The following is a 20,966-nucleotide window of genomic DNA, read 5'->3' as shown; positions in this document are numbered from 1 at the left end:
TGACAATGCATTACAATACACATTGTGTGGTACAGAAATACATATTGTTTCATTTTATAGACTGAAGCTCACTATAAAATGAGCCCATGATCTTCAAATGCAATTACATGCTAATCCAGCTAAATAGGTGAGCCTGAAGGTCAAGCATAAGCAGCCAGTCTATAGTGCTTGGAAAGAACAAAAGTACACCTAGGTACCTAGGGACATGGACTTCATACCAACTGAGTAAAGTCATCTGAACTATGAGTACAGGACAAGGTTTAGTTATCAACCCAAAGATAAGCACTTTCCTTCCATGTGAATACTCAGAAATCATTAATCTCCCTGTTCACTGAAAGGGCTTCTCACTTTCTACACCGGACTGCTGCTTATCAAATTCATCCAACATTATGGCTAAATATAAATCCAAGTTCATGCTCTGACTAACCCAGGTATGTGACTAAGCCTCTATTGGCTAGGCTGTGGGAGGTGTTTCTCCTACTGGAACTATTTTGCTTTGCACACATAATTATTAACTGAATCAGAAACTGTCATCATCAGATCAATACTCCAGAACAGCAACATGAGTATGTTTCCCTGTGCTAGTTGGGAACATTCACCACAAACCCAGATTCTGACTGTTTTGTGTTATTCGAACAAGCACTCTGAGAGCACATTTGTGGTGGGTTGAAATTCCCCCCCCCACACTAAGTTCACCAGAACACAGTATTAAGTGAAACAGTTCAAAAAACCCACATGTGGACTTCACCTTAAACTAGTTCTTTGAGCACCTCTTGAAATACAGAATGGGTACAGGTTGTTCAGCACAAATGCACCAGCAGAAAGATGGCACCTGACTGGCATTTTGGAGAACATCAGCAGACAGCTGAATCAGATTTTGGCACAAAAGTTATTTGGCAGAAGTCTCAAAGAAAGGCTGTTGCTAATAGGAGGGACTAGGTGCAAACAGTGAGAATTTCTAACTACTGAACCAGTATCATGCTATTTTTGCTAATGCTGGCAACTACCAGTTCAAACTGAACTAATCTCTAACATTATTTATAACATTCTCCTGTGACTTGCTTTTTCCTTGAAGAAAGGACACAAATTGAGTCACTTACAAAAGCACAGAAGGATCACTACTTTGTCTGCTGAGATGATATGATGTTGCCACTAACAAACCACAAAATATGGAGAATAGAACTGGAATATGCTGCCCATCCCAAGAATCCTGGAGACAGAAGTGAAAAGTTAATTAAAAGGAGGTAACATATAGAACACCCAGTGTGCAAGAATCATATCCATCAGTCACAGCACGAAAATGGAAAAATCAACTACAATTACACAAAAATTAAATAGGACTTCTGGTACAAAGTATTGTTCAGTATTTACCCATGTCTAACTATAGATCAGAAACTCTCACATGAGGTACAACCTTTAAGCCTACATCATATTTATCTTTTAATAATCATCAGTTTTCACAACCATTCTGAAGAATTTCCTGCCTTCCTTGAGACCACAGGTTCTTAGACCTGAATATAGTCACTTAATTTTGAAAGGTATGTGTTTTTAACTCAGATTTATTTTTTTATCTTCTGAACTCAGATAAAACCAGTGGTTTTGTTTTCATCATTCGTACTGGATCTGCAAAGGTGAGACAGCAATGCTTTGCTGAAGCTGGTTTGTCTTGAACAGACGCTTACAAAAGGCTAATGAGAAATATACAAATTTACAGAAAACTAATGATGTTCTGCAGGAGACAGCCTCATGGGAGTATTTCACCTAGCAAATTTTTTTCTGTGACAGAACGAAATAAAAAGCCAGTCAGCTCTGAATTGGAAGGCACAACATGGTACAACTAGGAACTGAGAGCATTTGATTACTGACACATAACTGAAACTACAAGCTGAACCAGCACCACATTTTCAAACAAACAGAATGGCATTTCAAGCAAGGAAAAGCTGGTTCAGGAAATATTTCCCCCATTTGCCAGCTAACTCTACATTTTAGATAGGCACACGTCTTCACTTTGACACTACAAATTATTTCCTGGCTTCTTCACAAGTGAAGACTAACTTGAAGGGACTATTTCTGGTTTGCAATGCTGGAAAAAAATACTCACGTGAGCCATTTTGAGAGATTAAACATACACTAGGATTTTTCTAGAAACAAGGCACTTGGGGTTTTTTTTTTGGTGTTTTTTTTTTTTTTTCCAAAAACCAGAGTAGAAGGGAAATAATGATAAAACTCATGTGTTTTCAGCCAAAAAAATTTGCCTCTTAGTGCAGATACAAATCATACACCTTTTCAAAGCGAAAGATCTGCTTTGTTCCTGCACTGTATCCCCTTTACAGATTGTAGGTATGTATATATACATACACAGCTGATCAAGGAAAAAACCTACCAAATGAGATTAATATTTCTAATTCACATTTTTCATATTTATCTAAGATGCAAGCAAGCAGAGAACAAAACCCAAAACATTCATGTCTGCTGTGTTTAAAATTCTGCTCACCTTCAGGGCACCATAGCACAGTCCATACAACAATGCTACTGCCACAATACTACAGATAAAACTGTAAAGTGCTGCAAGCAGGCTTGTGGTAGCTGAATATCAAACAAAAAGAAAAATAAAACAATGTTATATAATCAGGTTAGAATACAAAATACTTGAGATTAAGGAAGATATCAGTCCCCTAATTACAAAACCACTCTGATGTTATAAAAAACCCCCCTGAAACCCACAGCTACTACTTTTATTTCACCCACCCCTCTCTCCCCCCAAATTACTTTTTCTTAAAGACCAATTTATGTGGCTTTATTTGCCTCTTCATTTATTCAACAGCATTACCATGGGAATAGGTAGCAACTGCAACAGAAAGCAGTAGAGGAAGAAAGTACAGTTCCTGACAGACTTATCATGACAGCAATTCCTTTTCATAATAATCAATCAGAAGAACTTTAGCCCTTTTAAAAACACAGTCAGTATTCTATGTTCAGAGAGTAGGAGGAATGCAAACAGTTTAATCATTAAATTCTTTAGCTCGCCTACTAATCTGATAGCTGCTCTTAACTAATGCTTTTGATGCTGACAGAAAACACCCCACTCACCATTGCCACCAAAGACATGAATATCCAGCTGTTCGCAGAGATACATCACAAATGTGTTCACCTGAGGCAGGAGACCAATGAAGAATACTATAGGGAAACATAGTGTAAACACTATGGAGAAAACAAAACAAAAGTAGTTAAAAAGTAGTGAATGAGTAATATTGTAATGTGCTCTTCAGTTTAAGTCCTAGGGTATTACATACACCATTTCACTTAACATCACTGAAGTATTTCTACTATTACTTCTAAAGAAGATATCCATTATGTGAATCTCTACTTCATTGATGCAGAACTGACTATATGGAGACCAAGAGTCAGAAGTTTCTTGTACTGCTGCTTTAGTCACTGTAGAAATAGACACAGGCCAATTCAGGCTTTCCATTTTTATTTATCAAAGATCAGCTGGGAGCATTTATAGATGAGAAGATTTCAGTCACTGTAAGTGAGGCTTATCTGAGCCCAACTGCCTGCCTGCAGTCACAGGAGCAAGCTAACACCAGCCACGCTGAGCTAAAAGAGGCCAAGCACTTCACCTCTGGGTTTTCTGCTACTGGTAGTGTCTAACAATTTCAGTCATTTCCCCACCCCATTTATGAAAAGTTCTTATCCTAAATGATGTTATTGATTAATTAAAATTAGTAACTCTATGAACCATTAAAGCCTCTGAAAATTGCAAGACTTAAGAATGCAAAGATAATAACAAATGCCACTTAATTTTAATACAGAGAATGCTATGTCCCACCCTGTACCTATCATTTACGTTCTATATTAAGGAATAAAAGATGCGGAAGTAACCTTTTAGACAACTGTTAAGTAGTTCAGATGTAATTCACAAACAGCAGCATATCATAAGCTCTAGGTTCTGAGAGACAGAAGGATCAAATGGTGAAAAGAAACCCAGTAGATAAAAATGACAGTTTAGGAAGGACTGAAAACAAAATTACAAGATAGATCTGGGAATACACAATTTATAAATAGTCCAGGAAAAAGCCAACATTTTTGAAGTCTGTAACAGAACTGCTCTCCAATGGAGACCACCTAGGTCAAAATGGAATATAATTGTTATACATGTGTGGCAGATTTAGATTAACTATCAAGTCCACTAAGTGATGTACAAAATAAATTATTTGTAACAGTCCTCACTTGCCTGGTGGCAAGGACACAGCAATTATGTTATCTAAACACCCCATTTGCCTTGCCCTGCACCTGTGTTGTTCTAGTATCTGTGCCTGGGAAGGGGAAAAGAGAGCAGCTGAGATTTTTGCTTTATGCTAACAAAGTATGTTTGCTAGCCGCTAGCTTGCTTTGCGATACACACAAAGCTTTCCAAAACAGTGCTTCAGCAATGTTAAGACTTAGTCCAAAAGGCAAAGCTCTGCATGCCTGTGTGAAGAGTAGGGGAGGTTTTTACTTCAGTTTGTTTTGGGGCTGTTTTGGTTTGGTTGGATGGATTTGTTTTGGTTTGGTTTGGTTTTGTTTTTTTTAAGTGAGAGCTGTTCTGGAAATCTGATTTGTATTGGGTATAACTGCTAAAAAATATAAACCACCTAAGCTGGTGAAAGACACCAGAGAAAAACATAATAATCGAAACACATTCAGAGCTTTTTAATTAATAAGTTTTAAAAGATTAAAGTGGACACAACCTGGCAAAGATGCCAGCATATCTTTTTAAAACTGGAGAAGACTCTTTATAGTACAATGACTCAAGGTGATGGCAAAGGAAAGGCTTCTGAATTTGACAGACCATAGGCAAAGGGAAATGAAACTAGTTTTGTACCTTGAATGACTCAAAAGTATCTGATGTCTTAACTTGTTTTTCCATCATTGATACAAAGTGAAATATAATAGTGCATAAATAGATCCATAGAATTTGTAGAAAAGCAACTTTAGAAATTCCTGGGCAATGGTCTGCTCTTAAATAAGTGGCTTAGATGTTTTTAAGAACAAGTGTATTCAATTTAGATTAATTACCACATTTTCTTCCCACTCCAGAGAGGCCACTCAGAGAAGGTCACCCAAGTAACTTTGCTCCATTGAAGAACACACACAGAGTTTCCACAATAAGATAGCCTTCAAATATTTACATTTTGTATCCTTTCTATGGGCTCTGCCTGACATTACATAGCTATTTCAATAAATTTTGTAAGTAAACAAGGGAAAGGTTTGCTGATTTCCAGGGCCTGTTTCACTGTGGGTTTTTTTGGGGGGGTATGTGGGGTGTTAAATGCCAGCAGTATTGTGAATGCACTTTGCTGTTCAGAATACAATGAAAGTACCTCATACAGCTCCAAATTATATTTTCAGTACTGTTGACAAGCCTGTTCTGAGAAGAAACAAATTAAAAGAGGATTTAATGGTCTATAATGTTTTTTTGAACTGTGACAGTACTATTCTCTTAAGGTTGAGTTCAGCAGTCAGATAGAACTCAAACTTCTTCGTCACAAGCCCCTCTAGGGAGTACCTAAGAACCTAGGTCAAATTAAGTACTGAGCAGCTAGGTCCCAGCATAGGGTAGTGTCTCCAACTCCAAGCTAAAGAAGAAAGAACAGAAGGTTCAAGGATGGGAACTAATACTAGATAATCTAAAAGCTGATTTGCTTTTTCCCCCTATAACACCATGCTAGTTGACATCTCTGCAATTTGTTACAGCAAAGCTATAGAAGGGAAGAACTTTCCCATAAACTTCAGCAAAGTTATAAATACTCTTTCTAAAGGAAACTAAATAAACTGCATTTAGATGGTGATGATGCAACAGTATCATAAGATATAGAGAAGGGAAAACCAACCAACCAACCCCAAAACACTTCTACTCTGGTGAAGCAAACAATTCAAATCTGTGAGAAAGTCACTCACCTATAACTAAGTCCCTGGCTGACAGCAGCAGCAATGGGTTGGTGAAAGCCATTCCGTACAACCTGAATCTTGTTGTAGATATGTTTCTGCTGCCATAATCCAACAGCCAAATAAGACCACAACATAAACAGAAGTATACAGGCCTACTATAGGCTATGATACGATTATGACCCTGTTGGGGGAAAAACAAACAAACAGAAAACAAACAAACACACACACCAAAAAAATGGACATTTGTTTCATTAGCAGAAAAAAAGAATTGTTACTCTTCTGTTACAGATAATCTCAGAACTGAAATTATTTGTTGTTCATCACTTAATGTGCTGTCACCTCAGCATAGCTTTAGTTTTGTTCAGAGAATGCTTAATGCTTTGCCTTGCAGTGATGTGTCTTTTTTTTTTCTGGCTTCGATATGAGGACACAAGATTTAAGGTAGACTAAGCTTATTCTCTGCTAAGTTTTAAAATACGTTTCTTGCAATATTAAATACCAGAGAAACTGACTAGGCTTCAGAAGCAAGAGAGAATATATTCATTTTGAAAGAGCAATTAGAGTTTATGACTCAGATACTGCTCCTACTGAAAAAAAGAAATGATAATCTGTATTTGTGTGTTCATTAAAACATGCAACTTACTACCTAGAATGGTATCAATTACTTTCTACAGAACAGCAATGCTTTTTCATATCTTATTTAGGACATAAAAATACTTGGCAATGTGTAGTAGAATACAAACACACTGTGCAACAGTAGCACATGAACATTTCCATGCTCAAATGTTAATGCTTACTTGAGCACTGCATACTCAGCTTAATAGAGTAAAAAAATGAGGCTGTGTGCACACTAGGGCAAGTGAATGATCTGCAAGTCCAGAACAGAACATCAAAGCTCTGTCAGTTCACACCAGCACAACAAATTACAACATAAAGGATACTCAGTATGATAGCTGAATCCTAAAGATTCATGAAAGGCCCTATCATGATACAGCTCCACAGCAAAACCTGGGGGACACCATGAAATGGTAAATAAAAACAAATCATGTAGGAGGAGAAAAATAGTATCAGTTTCTTTCTAACACATTATGACTATGTAAGCCTCTTGTGCCTTACGAAGGTAGAAAGAGAAATGCCCCAAAACCAAGCCAAAACGCAACTCTGTGTAAGTTCTACATCTCTAGATGCCCATGACTTACGTGTCGAGGGGAAGAAGAATCTGGTTGAACGCTCTGAAATCAAAATGGAAAGAGGAAAGTTAAACAAACTACAGATAAGGGCATTTACCTCTCTCCACGCACCCGTAAGTTTTTTAATCTTAAGTGGGTTTTAGTATCTACAATTAATTTTAAAATCATCAAGCCACTCTACAGCCTTCAAATAGCACAACACAGCAAACAACAAAATCTGGTCAGAGTATACATTTTAGAAAACACCTTTTTAACATTTTACTTTTAAGCACAACGTGTTACGCACTTGAAATTTAAATGTAATTTTAAATGTAATTTGTCCCCCTAACAGTCTAACCATAAGGAAATAAACAGTTATTCTTATGTTACAAAAATGCTGATAATGACTGTCCAACAAAACCTAACATTCTGATTAAAAATATGCTTAGATATGATTACCTAACATGAAAGCATTGAGGTACATGCACTAAAACACACACACACACAACCCCGAAACAATACAATTTGAAGTTTCATTTGTAGACCTTTTTTAATTAGTAAGAATGTGCTCCTCTTTGGGGAAAAAAAAAGTGCATGAGAACAACAACAAAAAAAATTGTTTAACAAACATATGCAGAACCATTCCAGTGAAGTAACCTCGTAGGATCATCTATCAAACTTTCCTTCAAGATGGCATTCACTCATTTTCTATTCAAATTAAACATGCAGTTTTCTCTCTAAAATTCTACTAACCTACAACTCCCAAAGTTATTTGTGTTGTTTATAGATAATGAAGACAGAAATTAAAATACCTTCAACAGCGAGTACTGACAACTGGCTATTACCAGGCAGAACTGGAAGACCCAAATATCCTTGAAAAAGCCCTCTATAAGAAGTACAGAGCCCAGAAATGCAACTAGAATAGCTAGTAGGACAGATAACACATTTTCAAGGATCTCACGATTCCTGTATTAGAGGGAAAGAAAAAAAAAAGAACAAAAAAAGAGAACATTCAGCCAAGTAGTTAAGAATAGATTTGAACTTGCATAGACTATACTAGCACCATTGCCTTTCAGTAAAGGCAGAAGATACCAGGATTTCAACAACAGCTGAAAGCAGTAAGTGTCTTATGGAACTGAACTTTAAACAGAAGATAACTTCAGCAGGTAACTTCAGAAATAACTCAAATGCTCAACCAGAAGCATGCTCTGTAATGTATACCTAGTCAAGGTACACAGGTTGATTACAAGCCTGTAAAAATATATGCATGGCATCTGTATATACTCTGTCATTCATGATTTTGTAATGAAGAAACTAAAAGATACTCCTGCTTGGCTAAGATATGCTAAGTGGAAAAAAAGAGAATTCCATACAATACTGGTAGTGCTTAGGAACAGAATTAATAGCATTTCTGCCTGGACAAATTACCAAATTGTTTACCTCTATAAAGTTTATTACCAAATACTCTCTATATTCCAAATGCTGTTAACTGAACAAGTATTGTATTCCACTAGTTAAATGCAGACGGGACAACAGGTTACAGTATTAGGTGACTCTTTGATAAAATGCTTTGAAACAGCAGGTAAACTCCTTCTATTTGCTGAAATAATTGAAGTGTGTGCGAAGTTATAAACTTTTTTGGAGAAGGTTATTTTCCCATTTTGAAGATCAGCAAAAAATCTTTTTTTTTAAATTTTTTATTTACAATTCAAAAACATTACTCGCCCACACATGTAAATTGAGGGTTTATTTTTCCCTTTCCAGCACTGCCAGAGGAAAAAATGAGAACAGCCTTCATTATTTTAGAAAAAAGTACATTTTGTATTTTCTTTCATCTTTCAGAGTAGAGTAAATACGTAAAATTCCTTAAGGATGGCTTTATCTGTACTGCTCACAGTTTAGTTACCTTTTTTAATCTTTACTTCTGAGGTCTAGTGACATACAAAGTTCTCACCTATCAAATAAAGCCAGAAGAGTTAATCTATCAAAATTGATGCTAATCCAAAGCTTAGGCAGGATCCAAAAGCGATAGTACTGCTTGACTTTTTGAGCTGCTTCCTCTTGAGGTTGCATGTGGTCCTGAAGGTCAGGGCTCAGGTCAATATCTTGCTGCTCCAGCAGATCTGTATCCATGGTTAGCAGCCTGTTCAACCTGATCTGAGGAAGAGAAAGCTAAAAGAAAGTGAGTATTAATAAAAGCTGAGTTTTATTATGTCACTATATTCTGTTGAAAACTGTTTTGGAATAAATTGCTACAATTATTTTAGTTTCACTTTTGAGAAGTTGCTCTCTTAAACAGTCAGTTCAAGTTTCTCAGTGTTTAACAGAAGAAGTTCCACCTCAAGATGAGGGTGACAGAACACTGGAACAGGCTGCCCAGAGATTCTGTGGAGTTTCCTTCTCTACAAACTTTCAAGACCATCTGGATGCATTCCTATGTGACCTGCCCTAGTTAATCCTGCTCAGTCTTCTCAGGTTCCTTCCAAACCCATGATTCTATTTACTTTTCCTCTCCTTACCATGGCAAGTGAACAGCAAAAGCAGTGATAGTAGTTTGTGTGTAACACTACTGTTTGGCACTTCAGCATGTGTATATTTAAAATAAAGTATGAATGTGTCCTCAAAACACATATTCCCATTAACTTCAAAAACTTCAAATCTGATGACAAATAAACTGATATGTGAACAGGAGTACATACACTACAAGAATAAACCAATTTTGAAGTGAAATCACTACACATCTCTTACAGTCAGTCTGCATGTAAACCCAGGACAAATGATTGGTTTTTTTGCATGACAAAAATAACATATCAGTGCATCAGCTGTGAAATTCAAACTCGCTATGCTTAGAATATACTCAGAGACAAACTGAACAAAAGCTCTGCCCTAACTAGACAAGCACTACTTACAGCTGACTATGTTTCTTGCTTGTTTTGTACTCTCTCACTCTAGAGTTCTCTTGAGGTCACAGCAACGCTGAACACCGTAAAGGACATTAAGGAGAGTACTCAGAAGGCTAAAAAGTTACTATAGTATGTATGTGTCATCTAACCCACTTCATAAATTTCATTAAGAGGTCAAGAAACATCTTAATGCACTGCCCTTTATCCTTCCACAATATTATCATTAAGATATCATTTGATGACAAATCTTCACAATATTAAGCAAAGAATAAAACAAATATTTATGGTGGGGTTCTTTTGAGGGCTTTGAGGTTTGTTTGTTTGTTTTGTTTGGGACTTTTGGCTCTATTTATCTTCATGTTTAACATTCAATACCTTGTTTTTGAAAATTCTCATGACTCCATAAAGCACCAATGTACTGTAATGATGCTAAACCAGCTTTTCCTTCCTTAAAAAAATCCCATTATGAAGCAGGAACATTCCCTTTCTAAAGGCATTTCAAAAATACAAAACATACAATCTAAGATAAGTTGCCTCTGAAAAGAGGTGGGTTTTGGATAACTTCATTAAAACTTGATTTCTTAAGGGGCAGAATCACCATAATGTAACATTCATGACACCCACAATAAATTCAGTGGAAGTTTCTTTAGGCACATGTGCTAAGCTTTCACAAATAACTGTGTGCCTTAAACAGAGACATTTCCTCCAACAGGACCTACACTGATGGACCAATAGCACATAACAAGCAATGCAGCCTCTTTTTTTGAGGCCCTGTTCTTGTGGGGGATGGTAGAAAGCAAAGAAAATTTCTCTAGCAGACACCCAGTTTGAAAAGCATATTCCTGATCAAAAGCATGGTCAGGCAAATGGAGGTCTCTTGCTTCTCTGCCAAATGCTGAATTCATACTTTATTCTCCTCTCTTGATTAGGTCATTAGGTACTTCAATATACTTTACTTTCTTTTCCTAGCTTAATCGTTACTGTAAAAATCATGACTGTTTGCACTGTTTTCATGACACAGCAATATAACCCTTCAGAATTGACTACAGATATGTCTGGACTTCACAAGAATACAAAAAGCTTAAGATCACAAGACTAGGAAATTCTAAAGCTATTTGCAGTATGAAACAGCATAAGCCTCTGCTTTTTCCCCTTCAGTCACTCTTTGCCTATGAAAAGGATTTGTACAGCAGATTCCAATGATGAGGTTTTTAATTCTTTTCAGGGAAAATTACTGAAGTTTTCTCTTGGTCAGAATGTGAAATTCGTTTTTACTGCTGCTTTCTGATCTTAGTAATACATACAAAGAAAACTGTCCAAGCTGTCCAGTCACTCTGGAAACCTTTACAAAGTGTATCAGAATAGCTCATTTCCATGTGATTTAGGAAATCACTATGCTTTAGATGAGAGAAAATGATTCTTTTTTAAAGTGTTATGCAGAAAGACCGATTTCTATATATATGTATGAAGACACTGTAACAATAAATACTTTCTCTTCACTTAAACCTAGGCAAAAGTCTTTAAGAACAAAGAACTACCACCTAGGATGATTAAGCAGTGCTATAAAATCAGAAAGTCTTCTGCTTTTTTCATGCTTTAACAACAAATAAGAACAACTTACTAGATCATGTGGATAAAAGCGAACTGAGGTAGAACTCGATACATGAGAGTCCGTGTCACTATAAGAACAGGGGAAAGACTTCAGATTATAAAACTACATTTTATTTCAACAGGCACTCTTATTTTCTAGCATCCCAAAAGAATTTTGACTCCTTGCAAATTTTATCAAAAAACCCCCCAAATCCGCACTTGAGTATTTTCCCCTCAATCACATATCTTTAATGTAAGTATCCACTTAGAGACTCTTTACCCTTGGCATAATTTTCTCAATACCTAGTCCCTAAATTGTCTAACAAGGACTATCATGACATGAAACAATCTGCTTGAAGAAACACAGATGTGCTCTAATCCATTGGTTACTGATGTGCAAACACACATCCCAATTCTAATGGAGTGCTCAGTCCACTATGTGTTCACAGAGTTTTTGTTGATTCTATATTGTTTTTATCAAGGTCCCAAAACTGCCAAAGTTACTACATACTTAACAATAGTATACCAAGTTACTTAACTTTAAATGGCTTTTGAAAAACACTTTAAATAAACTGAAATCTCTGTTAAGAAGAGCAACATTACTTTGCAATTTCTGTTCATTAGAGATGAGGAGAAATGTCTCTTACTGTATGAGAGTCCATATCCAACCACTGCTTTTTTCCCCCAATTTTGGATTGCTTTTGTATGTTTGTTTTCCATGTAAATCACATGGCTGTAAGACTTGTATCAAACTTATGCACCTTTCCTTCAGTTCCTTGCCTTAAGATAAAAACATTCTTTGTTATGAATTTTACTTCACTGAAACTCAAGTGTTCTCTAAAGCTGAGATCCAATTATTTGGTGGTGGCTAGTCTGTTCCTTCCATTAGCACATAAAAACTAACAGCAGCCATCAGCAAGGCCTTTGCATCTGGAACATGCAAGCAGTAGATGCAGACATTCACAGCTTTGTGCAAGGAATAGAGAACTTCCTATAAAAATTCAGCTCTAAGAAAAGACACTTGCGCACTTTCACGAGAAATATTTGAAGATGGAAGCTTTCATATTCATTACTCCATAATTCCAATAGCTATTCTACCTACATGTGGTGGCAATTTGTAGCATTCTGCATGATGCAATAGCATTAGAGGAGTCCTATGCAGTGAAGTAGATTGGGGAGGGTAGTAGGGTAGAGGGTTTGAGTTGTTCTTCGTTCTTCTGGCTTCTATCCCTTCAAAGAAAGGGCATCTTTCCAACAGCAGGAAAACTTCACTGTATGTTGCTGTTTATTTCAACTCTAAGTCAAATTTCCACCTCTGTCACATTAACATTTCTATAGATTGTTTCACGCCATCTACAAGCTTGAGAACAAATTTATCAGTTTACATTTGCTTCACAAATCTAAGTTCATTTGTAAATAAGTTAATAGCCATTACAGTCAACAGCTAAAAACTTCCCCAAAGTCTGGGTTAAATCTTTCGAAAAAGGCTTTCTATAAGCCAATCCAAAATGCAATTGTCAAGTTCTCAGCTGGGTCATTTATTACTTAAGCTAGTAGTAGTCTTAATATCCTGTGATTTAAGTTAAGGAGATTATTTATGCAGTTATTGACATCTTCTAGTAAAGATCAGGTTTCAAAAGTAAAAGCATATGGCTAATATTTTACACTGGTTTATTTTTTAAGTCCATACTAAAATAACCTTTTAAAACTAAAATCAAAGATTTTGTTCCCGTAAGACAAGAATCATCACTCTTGACTGGCCTTCACACACACCAGATGTTGGATGCTCTTCTTGCAGCTGGCTCAAAGTTCACAAGTGACATGTCGCAGCCCCCCGTCTCGTAGAGCGTAGAACTGAACTTACCTAGCAAAAGAAAAGGTCAGAAGCAGGTCAAAATTTCATAATGCTTCATCCCACTGACATTATTTTACATTTATTAACTTACTACTCTGATCAATTTAGACATCCATATTACATCAGTGTCAGAACATAGTATGATTACACAGCAATGTCACCAGTGCAGACATTAGCTACTTAGTCCTGTATCATACCATTTTATATGACATATACACAGCAAATTGCAATACTGAACTAAATTTATTTAAGAGTTTGTATTTATACAATGTCACCATTAATACAACAGAATCTTTTTCAGTTCTTCTCTGTCCCCCCATTCCCAGAACAATCAGTATATCATTTGCTATCAGCATTGAAAATTCAGGCATTTAACTAAGGCAGAGATTCCTTGAGTGTCCTGAAAAAAAAGTTTGAGAGGCACATGTCTGTTGGAAAACAAACAGTGAAACAAGCAGACAGAGATGATTCATAAAATAGACCCCTAAAAAACTGGAAAAGGAGTGGCAGACAGATTTATTCTACAATCCAGAAAGAAATGCTTCAGTATAAAAACTGAAACCTGACTTCTCCGATACACCATCCGAAGTTACTGGAACTCCATAATCATAATTTCCTAAAGGTGTTATTAAAACTTTTGAATTACTAATATCAAGCTATTCCTAAATACATAACGAACAAAAAAGTGGCCAGAGATTATAACTCTAATCACAAATTACCTTTTCTACTGTGCCCTTCTCCCACAATAGTCTGACAGAGAGATAAGCAGCGCAATTTCCCCTGAATGCCAGGTTCAATATCTTTCAGCTCCAAATGAAGGAAGCTGCTTTTGAAACTGTGGTCTCATATGAAATGTTCTGCCAACTTCTCCATCTCTTCTAACTCAAAACTGTTCTTCAGCCATGATGCAAAGAATGGAGTATTTTCAGATTTGCTTACACAGAACAAACACCCACCCCCCCTTTTAGAGCTTCTGAAGCAAACTATATACACATCTCAGCTGCATGTCTTGCAGCTGTTCCTTCTCTTGTTGATAAAGGATAACAAGCAGTCCCCACAAAAATACCTAACCAGATGAGAGTTTTCAAGCTTTCTGTGAGAACACAACCTGCTTCTGATATAGATGATATACTTCAGGTTCTAGTTAAGACCAAATTATGTAAGGAAAAAGAATCTTCTGGTCAGCTACACCTTAGAAGAGATAATGAAGTTTGGGTTAAATTTATGTTTTTGCACTACTGAATTGGGAGCCTGGAAATTAACCTTTCCACTATTTAAATGAATTACTTTCTAGTAACAGAAATTAGAATATACTACTTGCAAGATGTAACTTCCTGTTCGCTTAGGCTCAGATAATACATCAGATATATTTGTTCCAAAAGAAGCTTATTTAATCGTTACACTCTTGTGAAGTGTCTGAAAAAGGCCTCAAGCTATGAAAACCACAAAATACTTCATTTCAGAAAACCTCTAGCTCTCTCACATTAAACTCATCTTTGAATCAGTCAAAATGCAGCGCATTTGTACTGCTTCTCTAAGTACTGCACGGCTGTGATGGGATAAGCCACACCTGCTTAACAGGAGAGCAAACAGACAAAACACTTAAAGTGTTTACATACAAACTACAAAACCAACTCAGGTTTTGCCATATTTGCTTACATAGGCTCTCTGCCAAGAAAACCATGGCTTCTCAGTAAAACAGCCTGGCCCCTCCCACCCTTTTTTACCTTGTTGAAATCAAAAGGCTCTCCAGAAAAGCCTTGACTCATCACAAGTAGAAAAGATGACAGAACTATTCAATGCTGTTGAAGACACAAGACCTAAGGTGTGCCTGGAGAGTCTATGGATGACCTCCAAAGTCCCATCAATTAGATACGAAAATTGTGCAAGATGACAGCAGCTTTTGCACAGTACACTATCACTCCAATGAAGGGTTCCAATGCTCACAAGATCTGATACCTATAGGTACATCTAGTAGTTTTATTTACCCTAGTAATTTTCCATGCTTTCAGCATAGAGCATCCAACTGAAAAAGCTTAATAAAGCTTTTACTTTAAGGACTATAGTTTGATCAACTTGTCAACAAATTCATACTCTTGTTTATTTTAGAAATCCAGAAATACAGCTAATAAGCATGTTTGTCCACCAATAGAAATCCTTGTAACTTCTCCCCTCCACCCCTCAAAGGGCGAGCTGGGAATTCTTCACAACTTAAACTCACCCAAACATTACTCTACTGGGACTAGCGTGATGGTTTAAAACTGTCTTTTCAATTTTCCTTTGCAAAAACCAAACCAAACAAAAAACCCCAAACAAAACAAAAACAACAATAAAACCAAGTCACTGATGCTCAGGCACACAAACGGAAAATACATCTTAGTTCAGACATAAGGAGAGAAAAAGATGAATGTACCTCCTTTGAAGCAAGCTTCCTTGTTTTAAAAGCAAAAAAATATCTTAACCACCAAGTTCAGAGACAACCACACAACAGTTCATAATGTAGAAATGATGCTCCCACAGTTAGAGGAATCAATGAAAGCAACAGGCTGATGACTGCACAGATAAAACCAGCAAAGTTGAAGTGTCTCAGATTCCAAGAAAAATGGTGGTCTAATGGTTTCTTCAGCCAAGTTATTTTCAGCACATTTCCCACTTTTCCATCTAGTAAATACTACTTTGCTTCAAACCTCTCAAACTAGTTCTGAATGTTGCTAACACTTGGCATGAAGTCTACACCATTAGATCAAGACACATCTACTTTTGACAGTATTTTTTAAATCCTAATCAGCAAAACTGAAGACATCAGAATCTGAGTACTCTGTAGACTGCAAGGAGCTATCATGTCCAAAGGTCAAAATTTTACCTTCAGCTGCATTATGAAAACATACAGCTTTTCAGTTAAAATGCCTCAAAGTGTTCCATTTTTTAAATTCCATATGAAGTTTATCAGAAGACTAACTTGCTTATCATACCAAATTCCACAGACTACAATTGGGATATTTTCAATAGGCACAATGGGAAGTGACTGTTTTCTACATACACCTTTGAAAATACTCCCCTATCCATCCCCAAAAATATCTACTTAATTATAAAATGAAACTGAGGAATAGATTCTAAATTGTTTAATGAGCGATTAGGGTATACGTTTATCTTTACAGAATAGTTTTGATCTTCAAGACTATCCGATTGCCTTCATAAACAAATACTTCAATAAATATGAAAGATTTTCACTTGCAGGTATGGGATAAAAATCAAGAGATGAACACAGCAATAAGTGTATTGTAAAGCTCCGGGTGACCATTTCTCTTTAACCACAAAAATCAACTTGCCTAAAAAATAAATGTATTTAAAAAAAAACAAAAACAAACCATGCCATCTAGCTGAGGATAAGAGTTTGCTACTCCATGTGTTTCAGAAAGTGGGCATCTGTTATAGTGACTCAGTTCTTGGATTCTTGACTACAAATTGTAATGCCTGCAAGCTTTTGCTGCAAGGCCTAGAAATTCCCACCCGTTGCCTGAACATCTCAGGCATTAGACACTAGCAAGAACACCAGACACTAGTACTGAAGACTATCATTCACTTAAGTCAAGGTATGGGTTTTGTCACCTTCTGGATTCCCCTTATATTAATCCTGCTTCTAATCATGTTGTTTGGTTTGTTACGTTTCTTTTTTGTCCAGCACTCTTCACAGGATTTACTTCATGTTTACTGCTCCACATTAAGTCTTCACCCATCCTTTCAAGTTCCTTCCCCCTTGATAAAAATCTTTCTACTTCAAATCTAGAAGACTAAAGATACTGCCTCCCAGCATCTCTCACTTTACTCTCACAACAATGCCCAATTAAAGATGACTATATAGGTGAGGTTCACCCTTCATAAAACAAGTCACCAGAATCGAGTTCATGGACATGACTCTCTAAAGTCAGAAAAAAAAAAACCAAAAAACCAAAACCCTTTCTTGTTAAGAGCTACAGCTTGACATCAACACATAAACGATACTTCATGAGTGCACAAAACCAGGAGTCCTGAATGTGGGGGTTTTTAATGTAGAAGAACACAAGCTCTGTTTGTCTTCCTGAAAACCTAAAATATGCTAACCGAATTTCAGTAAGAATAGGAATTCTTATATGCATTGTACAGAGATATACAACCACATCTACTACATTAATTACGTATTCCCAGATGCCGTAAATCACATTTTGTTTTGGTATCTTTTCCCCAGTCTATTTTTAATGCTTTTTCTGCTCTGGGCAGTCACAGCAATTTTCATAGTGACAAAGAACTGGTCATATCACCAGCATCTCTTTGATCAGCTCCAAAAACTAAAAGAAAAAACAAACTTCTACCCCAGTATCACACCCAGATCATACAACACCTAACATAAAGCAAGAGGGTCATCTGTCATTGGTAGGTATCCTGGGACAACAAAGCAAAGCCAACAACCTTATACTTAAGGCAAACAGAGCAATAAATAGCATTTCTTCATCCCTGACTGCAGATAAAACAAGAACAGAAACCCAAAACAAACCACATATCAATTATAAGGAAAAAAAATACTTTCCCTTCCTGTCAGGTCTAATAAAGCAATCATGCTTGTGAAAGCCTGCACCATTTTGCATTAGTCTAAGAGAAGACAGTACCTGTCACAAAGCCTGCTACCCAAACTAGAAAATTTGATTTTGCTAAATAAAAAATAGATCTTGTCTAGAAGAGCTGCTTTCACTCAAATAAGGTTTCTCATCAGATGCTCAGAGCTTCAAATCAGTAATAAATCCCTATTATACACAAGATTTTTAACTGAGCAGATACTGGAAAATTTTTTGCCTCCAAAGGCAACATTCTGCCCCAAGTCACTCACATCTTTGGAAATGTTGCCTGTTCTGTGCTTAGCCATACACATTTCTGAAGATTTCAATGCATGCCAAGTACAATGAATGCACCTTTTCAGAAAGCATGAACCCAATGCTGAATTTGTGATCCACTTTGACTTCTGCTACAACATCGCAATGTGTTCTTACACTCGAACTTACCTAGACTGTGTATTAAATCCTGTATTCTATAAAATTTGATTATATTAAGACGAATCAATTCCTTCCAAGTACAATAACGATTTTGAGAAGAAATTCTAACATAAACCAATACTGCCTGTAGTTTCATTTGATAAGCTTTGCTTTCTTAGTTCAGGTATCAGCACTGAGACAGAAAAATTGAGACATCTAGATACTAGTAGAGCCACAAAAATCTAATCTGAAAATTTCCAGGTAAGAAGATTAAGCGAAGTTAGTGCATCCGTAGTTAAATTTCATAAAACATCTCAGAATGTCAGGGCTCTTTCCAGTTCTGCTTAGATTCAATTTTTTTCCTTATATTGCAGCTAGATGGTGCAGAAGAACAGCAATTTGCTAGCCAAACTAATATTTAAAGGGGTACCACAGCCCCACAACCCTTGAAGTCTTCCTCACTCGTGGAGTAAGATGACAATTCACTTAGCTTTTAGCACTGGGAAAGAGTCAGGTCAGAAAAGTGTTGTACCAGTGTTCTGAGCTAACCTGGACTTCTAGATTACTAGAGCTGACAGCTGCTTAAACTACTACCAGTAGTAATTGTCAATTCTAAAGATACCCATTTTCATAATTTGGGGGAGAATTCCATATTAATGCTGAAGTCACAAATAATTCAGGCCATGTATAGATAGTTGCAAAGATGCTTGCCAGGAATTTTTCCACATCTGACCCTGCATTATTGTGTCACAGGAGATCAGTCACTTATGATCATCTTAACTTCCTCCTCCCTCACATTTTTATTAGCTCCACATAAATTAATAAATAGTTAAGAATACCACATAAAACAGACCATGATGAACTAAGGGAACTATAAGGTTCTGTGGATTGATGACATTTGGTATTGGAGAGATATCAGATTTTCTTCTAATCTCAAGCTCCTAAATTTAAGTACACATGAACAGCAAAGCAGTCTCAGAGTATTTTTTAACAGCAGCTAAACATCACATCTAAAGAAAAGATGAAGAATTCCTAGGGACCATATTTTTTTTTCCCCAGGAACAAGAAGATACCCAAAGCTGGTCTCAATTTCTGCTTGACTATCTGTGATAGTGCAAAGAGAACTTAGGCATTACATATTTCATGGTTCAAGTCATGAAAACTCTCACACCATCACTACTTCTATCTACGTATCCTTAAAGTATTTCACATTGTCCCGTATTTCCCAGATAGAGAAACAGCCTGGAAAGCAACTGTGAAAGGCAAGGGATTCATGAGCAACATGGGCTTCTAATAAACGCACCTATGACGTTAAGAAAAAAGCTATGGTTAGCTGATTTCCACAACGTTATTACCCATATAGCTGCTGTATTAAAACTTCCATGTCACCAAGGTTACATAAGGCCTGCATACCAAGTTCATCGTGTAAACTGCTACCGCCTACAGCAGATGCAGTGGCATGTGATGCTTCTAAGTGGACACTCCCATTTCTCACCAGCAAGGAGGCGCTAGCGCTGAGCACAGCTGCCTGGGAAGGGGGGCGGGACTGCACTCTGACCTGGGAGGAAGGCTGCTGACCTTGCAGACCATCTTGAAGGCTACGAGAAAACACGGATTTGGGACACATTACCAGGAAGAAGAGGAAAAATAGCTAGAAGTGAAGCAAAATAAAGACTTCATAGTTTAAAGAGGAAAATTTAAGAGAGTATAGCATTAAGAAGCTGTTTATTAGGGTTAAAGTAACCCATGAGTTCCATATAACAGAGTATTTGGTCAATAGTTACCATAAGGAATACAGAGATACAATTCCTGTTATACTTTTCAGAAGCACTATTGCTTTCTAGCATCTCCCCATGTCACCCACAAGTATAACTCTTAATTTGTGGGTGCAAAAGCAAATTAGTGTGTGTTAGTCTATTTGCAGAATAACCTAAGCTATTTGCCTACATATAGTAGTGACTATTCTGGTCTTCTCACAACAGTTAAAATCCTTTTTGCTCACTAAAGTATGTCTCAATCAGGTGTTTAATTGGCTGTCTGGGGTGGTTTTTTTTTTTGATCACAGTAACACCACTTTGTTGATATTAATCTGTACTCCAACTACAAAAGCATCTTTAAGCCTTGTTAGTAACCGTATGTTAGTACAGACCTTGTAAACTACTGTAGTTAAATCTTTGGATTCAGAATTTTTTGAACATATGAAGAATGCTTACAACAAATTATGAATTGCATTTTTTAATGTTATTTTGAAAGTACAATAAAAACTTTTATTCAGTATTATTACCACAAAGAAATTCTTCTATACCCAGACACATACCTGCACCAAAAGTCAGGTTTTTAGAAGTCAACTTAGGCTTCGGAGAAATTTTTAAGTTTACAATCATACGATAAGACAACAGTTGAAAATTAGTTCTCCTCTTCATAGCCTTCTCATTGCAAAACTATTTTATACAGCAATTTAACAGATATTTTTAATCCCTTGCTTAATATTCAACATTACAGTGCTAGAAAC

General features: G+C 36.6%; 1 protein-coding gene across 2 annotated transcripts in view; it reads right to left on the bottom strand.

The window, feature by feature from the left end:
* The window catches only part of PCNX1 (pecanex 1), an 81,532-nt gene that overhangs the window by 23,853 nt on the left and 36,713 nt on the right, over positions 1–20,966 (bottom strand). Inside the window, exons 8-17 of one of the 2 annotated variants that reach the window (XM_054400731.1) lie at positions 19,868–20,052; positions 13,370–13,460; positions 11,628–11,685; positions 9,058–9,275; positions 7,916–8,069; positions 7,134–7,166; positions 5,944–6,115; positions 3,091–3,201; positions 2,495–2,586; positions 1,101–1,210 (exon numbers count right to left, since the gene is read on the bottom strand). In XM_054400731.1, coding sequence (XP_054256706.1) covers positions 1,101–1,210; positions 2,495–2,586; positions 3,091–3,201; positions 5,944–6,115; positions 7,134–7,166; positions 7,916–8,069; positions 9,058–9,275; positions 11,628–11,685; positions 13,370–13,460; positions 19,868–20,052 — 1,224 coding nt within the window. The remainder of the gene's footprint in view (positions 1–1,100; positions 1,211–2,494; positions 2,587–3,090; positions 3,202–5,943; positions 6,116–7,133; positions 7,167–7,915; positions 8,070–9,057; positions 9,276–11,627; positions 11,686–13,369; positions 13,461–19,867; positions 20,053–20,966) is intronic. The other variant, XM_054400732.1, reaches the window with a different exon arrangement.

Source organism: Indicator indicator, chromosome 4, assembly GCF_027791375.1.
Source record: "Indicator indicator isolate 239-I01 chromosome 4, UM_Iind_1.1, whole genome shotgun sequence".
NCBI classification, from domain to species: Eukaryota; Metazoa; Chordata; class Aves; order Piciformes; family Indicatoridae; genus Indicator; species Indicator indicator.
The sequence above is the reverse complement of the archived record's forward strand: the minus strand, read 5'-3'. Positions and strand labels throughout refer to the sequence as shown.